The 10,360-nt window shown below is 36.1% G+C and overlaps 1 protein-coding gene across 1 annotated transcript; it reads left to right on the top strand.

Moving 5' to 3' along the window:
• The first annotated feature begins 336 nt into the window (after nt 1–336).
• LOC145682946 (uncharacterized) lies at nt 337–687 on the top strand. The gene has a single exon (XM_081754305.1). It carries the CDS (start codon nt 337–339, stop codon nt 685–687), a length of 351 nt encoding a protein of 116 aa, XP_081610431.1.
• The last annotated feature ends 9,673 nt before the right edge of the window (nt 688–10,360 follow it).

The raw sequence follows: 10,360 nt of genomic DNA, 5'->3' as shown, positions 1-10,360 counted from the left end.
GCTGGAAATTGGTATAAAGGCAGAGGGACATTTGATAATAGAAGGAGGCAAGAATGCCGAGGATGGATAAAGATGATATATTTACAAAGTAACATTGTAGACTGTACAAAATCAAAAGCATATCGTTTGCTAATATGTCACTGGCATGCATAGTTTACACAAAAAGCGAAATGAGACAATTGTCGGGTGGAAATTGGTATAAAGGCACCCACGGTTACTTGTTGTTTGGCGCCCTCTACACGTTCAGCATTACTCCTGATGCCACTTTGAGAATCAGCTGACATAGTGCGATAAGAGAAGTGCAGGTGCGAACGTTTTTGAGCTGTTGTGTGGGCCATGCCTCATGGAAAATTGTTGTCGAGTGAGGAACAAGCACGTGTCCTTGCGTACAAGGACATGGGCCTGTCGAATCGGCAAATTGCAAAACAGCTAAATCGTTCAAGTTGTGTAATTGATAATTACGTTCGATTGGGTTCAGAATACGGAAAGAACGGGAAGTATGGTAGAACAAGAAAACTTTCGGAGGCTGCGAAACGATTAATTGTGCGTAAGGCAAGGGCCGAAAATATGTCATCTTCCCAAATTGTTGCTGCTTGCAACTTACCTGTCACATCCAGAAGAGTGCGTCAAATTTTGAATCAAGATCCACATCTTCTAGTCAAGAAACGGAAGTGTAAACCCCCTTAGTGCGACGCACAAGCAGGCGCGACTCCAGTTTGAGGAAACACATATGTCGTGGACATCCGAATGGAATCACGTTGTGTTTAGTGATGAGAAGAAGTTCAATTTAGATGGTCCGGATGGTTTTCAATACTATTGGCATGACCTTAAGAAAGAGGAGCAAGTGCAAATGAACAGAAATTTTGGCGAGGAAGTGTTATGATTTGGGCAGCGTTTTGTGTTAAAGGTACATCCAACATTGCATGGTTCAACACCAAAATGAATTCATCTACGTACATAGAGATGCTAAAAATAGAACTGGTGCGAATGTATGAGGAGTTAGACAATCAGAACCTGATTTTCCAGTAGGACAACGCTGCTATCCACAGGGCAGTGGCAACCTGACTGTGGTTTGAAGGTAAGGGGATCAAGGTTATGGAGTGGCCAGCGAGAAGCCTGGATCTTAACCCGATAGAAAACCTCTCGGGAATCCTTGCGCGCAATGTTTATCGCAATGGTCTGCAATTTGGGACGGTTGCAGAGCTGAAAAACGGGATACAAGAAGAGTGGTCAGCTATTCCACTGCAACAACTAACATATTCCATAAATACAATGCCGAAGCGTATATTCCAACTCATTCAGAAGAAAGGAGGGTCAATCAAGTACTGAACATCTATTTTCCTTTCTGTAACGTACACTGTATTTTTATTTTTTGCCAAAGACAATGGGTGCCTTTATACTAATTTCCACCCGAAAATGGTCTAATTTATATTTTTGTATAAACTACGCGTACCAGTGACGTATTAGCAAACGATATGAATTTGATTTTGTGCAGTCTACAATTTTACTTTGTAAATATATCATCTTTATCCATCCTCGGCATTCTTGCCTTCTTCTATTTTCAAATATCTCTCTGCCTTTATACCAATTTCCAGCACTGTACTATACATAGTGTATATGTGTATTATTGGTTTGAGATAATGGACTTATTAGTTTTGTTGCATATAACATCTCGTAAGGTGGACTGAGAAAAGGGAGCAAGAAAGTTTTCCCAGTTAATCAGTTTTGACTCCCAGATTCAGTTTCTTACCTTTTAAAATTATTAAACAAATTTCGACAAATCAGAACAATTAATTTCCTATCCTGAATTCATATTGTAGTGTCATCTTTTTCTTCACCCCATTTGATATCGGCAGATATATAAATGATTATGTGCATAAATAAATGCACGCATTCTTCTTTACCTATCCATTTAGAAGACTGAAATAGCATTTACATAATACAATTTACATAGTATTAACTAATATACCTATTGTAATATTATATTTTATAAATTTCAGACAACTTCCGTTATTGCATAGTAAACAGCGACTTAACCAGAAGCATACTAGTATTCATTCTTAACACCTAGAAATAAGATTAGACATTGTAATAAAAATAGGAACCGGTTAATTCCTTATATTTGCAAATTTATGCATATCGAACTTAAGAACACGTAAACTAACGTTTGCGTTTATGATGAGAAGAACACATATGCTTTGATCCAATATTTAAAAAAACTTCAATGGATATTTTACAAATATTGCAATTAAAATTTATTCGTGATTTATAAACTAACGTTAAGCTAGCCAAATGGGATACAGATTTCCGCATATACAAAGAAGTATATTTTTGGTTTACTCGGCAATTGTTATATTGTATATGTAAAATTACAATCACGGGAACCACGTTAAGCACCACATATGCTCGCAAACCGTTACATTTAATATGCTATTTTTACGATAAAGTTAAACTATGAGAGAACAGTAGTGATGGGAGCATGGTGGTTTCAAACGTAATTGTGAAAGTCTGTAATTTTGTCTCTCATTTTTATGAGACCCTGGGGCGAATAATATGTGTGGAACTGTTATCATCTGTTTCGGAAATATGTATTGAGCGCACCGTTGTAAAACTGAATGTCCTCGCTTTTAAATGGTAAACAATGAAGTGCGGGTGGGGCCGATTAGCGTTATAGGGTTTGAGTATTACAATTGTTTTATTGTTTTGCAAGACTTCCAGACACTACGTCGATATGCACCTATGATTCAGAGAGAAAGAAACCTTCTATTAAACAAGTTGAAAGGATGGAATAAGATTTATAGATCGAAAAGAACAAATGAAAAGGACAAAACTAAATTGCAATAATATGCATAATGACTAAGATTGAAGTCACGTAAAGAAGAGTATTTTTTTAAATTTAATTAAAAGAAAAAGAAGAAGGGAGCGACAAAAGCATAGAATTCCTGGTGATTTTGGGTTATGTAATTGAAAGACAAATGCGTTACTAAGTAACAGATTATTCAGTCATTGCGTCAACATCAATAGAAAAATGTTTGCATGTGTACCATAAAGCTTCTTAAATTAAATAAAGTCCAGAAAAGAAGAAATTTCTCTTGACTCAACTTTCTACCACCTCCAAGAAAAGCAACTATTAGGTTGAAAAGACTAGTATATTAAACCGCGAATTGTTTTATTATGTCCTCTGCTAGCTTTCTTCGGCCATAATGCTGGCAGATCTAGGCCGAGTTGCTACAAGTCAACTTTTTTCTTCCCATTCTGAAGTTAACCTCAGGATGAGTAAAATCGTCGCTTTCAATACATAAGGGCGTAACTTACATTTTTTGGGATTTTGAGATTTTCAATTATCCCGGTAGATGTCGATCGTCTCTAGCTGCTCGGAAATTTTTGTGGCTGTACGGCGAGCCGTTCAGCTGTGGGGGGTCATTTTCATAAGGGCGTTAAGAGATATAAAAGCAAGTTGTTCAAAGCATAAGGGCTTAAATGACACATACGCCCTTATGTATTAAATGATCTGAGTACACAGTAATATGGCCTGGCCCTCATACGCCACAATGCGTACCGCATTTTTTTTGGTCTCTCTATGTGAATGATGTAAATGCCGCCATGGACTGTTTACGATTGTTGATTTGGATTTGTTTAGGGGTTTGATTGCTAAACGAGACATGGTTAGTGACGTACGTTGATGTCAGTGACAAAGCTTACCCCATCGCGATGCAGAAAGGTCTTATACATGGAAGTACTGGTTCAGAGTTGCGAGGTAGGCATGTTCCGAAAAATGCATTGAGATAAGAAACAATCGAAGTTGCGAAATCACACATAACATCAATACCTCGGGTCGAATCCCATTACTGGCGAGCTTCTACATCCCAAGTTTATTACATAGTCCCTGGGCTCTCTCTCTTGAAATTATACATTCTCTACAAACTTTACTGTGAAGAAAAGGGTCTGGATAAAACACGTATAATTTGTCGCACGTCTTACTGGAAGCTATTGAAAGAGATGAATGTCTAAATTCACAAACCGAAAAAATATCAGCTTAAAGTATGTGTCAAGTTTAGTAAGATATCCGAAGATGAAAAAAGAGCAGAACTGCAAAAGTACGAGGAGCACAAACAAGAGAAGGATGAAGCAAGGGAAGAAAAGAGACGAGGCAAGGAGAATGCATTGAAAGATACAACTCATAAGGTGAGTTGTTTTGATCTTGAGCAAGTGTTAACAACTCCGTCCTGCAAAACCGGAGTTGTGTATTACGCGAGGAAACTAAACGTTTACAATCTTACTATTTACGATGTTGCTACTCACGAGGGCTATTATTATTTTGGGAACGAAACAAAGGCAAAGAGGGGCCCAGATGAAATTTCATCATGTGTTCTTAAATACTTACGCGAATTATCAACATAAGTTTAACACGTGATCATGTATTCCGACTGCTGCGGAGGACAAAATTTAAATAAGAAATTTGCATCAATGTGTATATATGCGGTTAGTAGTACTCATATAAAAACGATTGGTCATAAATTTCTTGAGCTGGGGCATACGGAAATGGAAGTGGATTCCATGCATAGTACCATTGAGCATTCGAAAAAAAATGTAGATATGTTCGTTCCATCAGACTGGTTAACTGTTGCTCGAATGTCGCGCAAAAAGCCTTTTCCGTACGAGGTACAGTCGATGACAATAAATGATTTTTTTGACTTCGAGGAAGCACGAAAAACTTTTCTACCATTCACCAAAGATGCAAAAGGCAATGAGATTGGATGGCAAAAATTGCGATGGATAAGATTCAGTCAAGACGACTTGGGGACAGTTTTGTTCAAAACCCGAATGAGAGATGATTTTTCCAGATTTTCGGTACGCAAAGGTTCCCCGAGAAGCTGTACACTAAACCAGCCTACATTCTAACCCCGGTATTCTTCTGTTCGACCTATTTCTAAGCAAAAGAAGAAAGACTTGGAAAATTTGTGCGATATAGGAAAAATACCGCGAAACTACCACGCATACTTCAGAAATCTACAAAGTGATGAAAATGTCGAAGATTTTGTTGAGGTCCATCGTTAAAAGGACTTTCCTTTGTGTCAATACAGCCATAATGCTTAATTAAAAACATATTTTTTATATTCTATAATGTGTAGACAAAGTTACATTTTTCATTCAAAAATATTATATACAACATAATAAACACTCTTATAATTATAAAAAAAGAAAAGAACACTAACTGTAGTATCAATGGTCATTCTGTACAAAACTGTAAAATATGTGAAAATAAAGTTACTAAAACATACGCCATTATGGTTATTTTAGAACTAGAATTTAACATATATCTGTTCACAGCATAAGAGCGTAAGTTAAAAACTTTGCAATTTTATCAAGACATACGAACAGCTGGAAAGTCAAATCTACACGCAAAGGAACATTTGTCCCTCGCCGATAAGCGTCCAAAAAATTAAAGCTTTCCTGATAATAGTCAAAAAGTTATGTTAACTTGAACATACTACAAAATCTTCTTTCGCTTCTCCTGTAAAATTTTGAAAATGTTAGTTACGCCTTTATGTATTGAAAGCGACGAAATATAATTTATATTCCCATTTGTTAACAGGGATGTAGTAAAGAAAAGGGGAAATGATACATGTAATAATGGAAATATATTATCTTATACCCTATCAAATAAATTTACTATACAAAACACAGATTAGTTTAACGCCAACGATTTTCACTGCTTTGTTATTCTTCGCAATTAAAAGTCAACGTCAACGTGAAAAAGAGGTAGTCAAAATAGAAGCTGAATTACTATTAAGGTTTTAATTTTGTTCTTAAGCTTGGTAGCAATTGTAATGTAAGCTATGCCATTATAGTCGAACTCATGCATTGCCTCGAAATATTGTTGTAATATACATATATCGTGATATTTATTTATGTTTCGTTAGTAACTTAAATGTAGAACCTATTTATTAAGATTGTAATAACATTTCTAGTTTACAAATATTATCGTTATCTTCATAGAGATGTTTAAAAATCAAGAGTCTTATTTTTCAGTAAGGCAGTTGTAAACGGTTTGTGTAGTATTCATGAGTATTATTTCTTTTTTAGTGTAGTCTGGCTAACAAAACTCAATCAATATCAATATTGTGTGGAATTAGACTACGAAGAGATTGTTCCAACCCTCAGAGGGGAAAGGATAGTGCATGTAGTGCCTTTCAACGGATATGATAAAAGGAGTTGTCAAGGCAATTCCCGCAGCATGAACTGAGGCATGACTTTCTACGAAAGGATTCCCGGGTCGAAGAGAATCTTATTAGCACTTCCGGCATTAGCAATTGTTTTTTGCTTCAGTTATTTACAGTAAGTGACCTTGTGGCTTTGTTTTAACTGTACAGCTTCAGTCCGGCTAGGAGTGACCTTCTATGACATATCTTGGATAATGATCGGATATGGGATCCAAACCTTGTATGTGACGAGTACATTTGTAGGGTATATTTTGTTTTTTTCTGACTGTTTTATATGCGAAAGATGTTATACGGATTTAGAATGTGTAGAAGTCAATAAATATGTTGTTTATCTCTGCATTGACGTTCATGAATTTATACCAAAAAAATTCGAAATTTCTAAATTATTTTTCTTTCAAAATACAGCTCTGTTATTCGTATTATATTACAAACACTGAAAGTTGTAAAATTTTTATTTTAATACACGTTTCTATTTTTTAGATGCATGCAGAGGTAAGTATGTTTTATTGAATTAGCGTGTTAATGATACATAATTTTATTTCTTCAAATTATTTTGCAGTGTACTGAATAGTTTAACATAGAACTAGGAAAATATTTAACAACGTCATACTCAGAATCTTCTATACAGAATAAAAACAAAAGCCAAATGAAATTTCTTATAAAATGTTGGTATGCGAACTAGATTTGATTGATAAATTTCCACATGTGTCTAACTTGTCTCCATCTGTGATATTCTGTGTTTAATTACATAATTTTAATGTAACGGAATGTGCTATTGACTTCAACAACATATAATTTACTATAATTGTGTCTATATTGACCTTATGGAGTAGGAAAACACTCACCTTATTTTCAGATATTCTTCAAAACAGACAACACAAACTATGAATGAATACTGAAACGGTGATGTTCACAAAAATAAGAATTATATATAATAGTTGACAAGTAGGGACACTGAACTTTAGATTATTTCTGAAAGAGGTCAGTGCAACTAGTTGTGTGACAACCATTACATTGTGCTGGCATCTATAACGTTGTAATCCAAAACGACCTATGGCCCGTCGTATAGCATCTCTGGTAAGGCTTCCGTCAATTTGTTCTATTTGATTTCATGTTCTATTTGATTTCATTTTCAGTCGGCATAATGTCGTATCTTTATTGCACATATTTTCCGTGTACCCTGTTGCGGGGGTTAAATTTGCATCTCGAGTAAACCTATTTAAAAATTATAAATTTTATTTGGTTAATTTAAACATAGTTCTTCACTATAGCGAATTTAAACTGGTATTTTGCTACAGTAAGATTTTCATTGCATAAGCTTTTGATTGTTGAGTTTTATAGTTAATGTATATTATTGTTGAATTTTTTATTTATTATAATAAAGTTATCCGATCGAAAGGAATCTTCTCTGTCCATTTCCTTGTTTGTACAATACTTTTACTTGCAATGCTTATCTAACCACTTATCTCTTGTGCTACTCTTACACATAAGACACCGTCACTTATCTGCCAGCGTGACCACCCCGACTAATTCATCATGGAAGATCTTAATGACATAATACTGCAAGGATTCAGGTATAACGGCTCTCAGTCCGCCATATACTTTCCCATTCGTAGGCTGCAATAATACATTGTAACGTAACATGTAAGGTTCAACTCTCTTAATCTGTTCTAAGTCATCTATTATTCGTTTTAAATTAGGATCTTGCCTCTGAAGTTCACCTAAAAATTCGTTAAATAATGACAACTTCAAAAAGTTTACAAATGAAAAGTGAATATTTTGACCATCTACTTTCTCAATTTCTTGGATTTCATTGAAAGGTGGTTCAAAATCTACATAACTATACATTGTGCTAAGGAAATCAGCCAAATGGTTACTCCTGGACCTAAGAAAACTTATGTTAAAATTATAATTACTAATCTTCTGTATTAATGTTCCATATTTCTTTTGTCTCTTGTGATTCTTCAGGATCCAAATAAGACTTGCATTGTCGCAATATACGGTGAATTGTTTCTGCAGATACATATTGAACTTTTCCAAAGCAAGTAAGTCTGTCGTCTCTAAAGCGAAGATGTTCTGTGACCAGTCTGACTCAAGTATAACCTTACTGAAAAAATACACTGGTCTCTAGAAGCCAAAGGCATCATATTGCGATAAAATCACACTATAGCAATGCGATCGTGAATCTACATGAATCAGAAATGGACTAGAGAAGTCTGGAACCTTCAACAAGATATGATTCACAAAAGCTTCTTTAATATGTTCTAAAATTTTATCTTCTTTCTTTGCCCATACAAAGGGAGTTTTTTACTTTTAAGTTTATATAAGGGACCTAACAATTCAGCATAATCCCTGACAAACCTTAAATAATAACGAAGAAAATCCAATAATTTACTTATGACTTTTCTTTTCTTGGGCCCGGGTAAATTTCGGATAATTTTTATCCTGTCTACATCAGTGCACATATTACCATCTCAAAACTCATATATACTATTTTTATTTTCCTTTTACATAGCTCAACATTATGTTTGAATACTGTGACTCCATATTCTCTCAACCTTTGAAGTACCTTTTCCAATATTTTATTATGTTTTACAATTGTGTCCGCGTGTATAATTATATCATCAACAAAAATATCCAAATACTCTCCTATGAGATCACAGAATATTTTATTCATCAAACTAGCTAGTGGAAAGCCAGATTATAAACCACATAGTGACCTTGAAGAAAGTGAATAAACGAGTAGAGTAGCAAACGTAGTGTATATTCTAGTCAGGATGGAGCGAGATATGAAAATAACTGTTTTTTACATGCAAAGAGGAGTATATAGGGAGTTTCCCTATGTTAGCTATAGGTGAATCTACGTGTGAAGCTGGAAAGCCAGTCACCATCACCCTCTTGTTAATTTCACAATAATGGATTACGAGCCTCTTAGATCCATCATTGTTGGTAACGAGGAAGAAAGGTGAAATATATGGAGAACTTTGAACCTCGTGAACCACTCCCCGTTCAATCAAAGAATCAATAAACTGATCCATTCATGAAGCTTATGCTTCAGTACTTAATATGGCTGAGTGATGTACGGACTAACATCAATTAACTGTATCTTATGCTGATAACAACCTATCTCACATAATTCTTCATTAATTACATCGCCGTAATTTCGAAAAATACCATTCACATAAGGTATCAATGAAGGAGAAAATATATCATCACTGTTATACATCGTACCTGGAGCCTCCTTTGATTCCTCTGGAATTGGCTGCAAAAATTCATGGCGAATAGGATTCGCCACTGGAACACCTGCTGGAAAAGTCTCATAACTCTCCATTCAACCGTGGATCTCCACTGGATGGCTGGTGTGGTATGCCCCTAAGGAATTCTCGGCCCTGGTGGAAGAAGAACTATTCTTGGGTCCATCAAAAACTGCTGACCTCTCTGCTGAACCGTTACTCGTTCCATTTCCTCCAACACCTACATTGGGTCTGGAAGTGCTAAATCGGGTGGTGTGACTCGCCCCTAAGGAAACCACCGGAATACCATTGCGATGATTAGTACGGTTGACATCTGAAACTTGTTCCAAGGAAGATGTCTCAGTCCAATGGCCGTCTGGCGATTCAGTATGATGACCTGACGAAGCACCCAAAGTCCTACTCGTGTGTATCGCCCCTAAGGATACCCTCTGGTAAGTTCGGCTATTCCGCTGCGGTGACCTAGCACGTCTGGTTGACCGTGACCCTTCATGATATCTATGATTAACATCCACTGCCTCTCTGGGTCGCTATAGTTGGGTTTTTGTGACCTCTCTCCGAGTCCGCCTATTACGAGAACGATGTCGCTGAAGAAACGCTTAACATCCAAGTACCGGTGATGATTCCTCGGAAAAAATATTGTGAGTGACCTCAGAAGGAAAAGATTGATCTTCACAACCCATAGTTCTCCTTTCTACGGGCCTTGGCTTCTGCCTCTTTCCCACACCAATGGAGCCTGGCGGTGTATAGTCAAAACAGGTAGACTTGTAACGAGATTTTAAAAGCGGCAGATCACCGAGAACAAGGGAACGAAAGTTCCAGTCACTTAATTTAATAGTTTTGTTTAAACGTTGTAGAAATAATGTTTTATTTGTAATATCCAAA

Source organism: Thermobia domestica, chromosome 4 (genome assembly GCF_964235325.1).
Source record: "Thermobia domestica chromosome 4, izTheDome1.hap1.1, whole genome shotgun sequence".
NCBI classification, from domain to species: Eukaryota; Metazoa; Arthropoda; class Insecta; order Zygentoma; family Lepismatidae; genus Thermobia; species Thermobia domestica.
The sequence above is the reverse complement of the archived record's forward strand: the minus strand, read 5'-3'. Positions and strand labels throughout refer to the sequence as shown.

Excerpts from the sequence above, each read along its gene's own strand:
- LOC145682946 (XM_081754305.1), top strand. The coding sequence starts at position 337 with ATGCCTCATGGAAAATTGTTGTCGAGTGAGGAACAAGCACGTGTCCTT.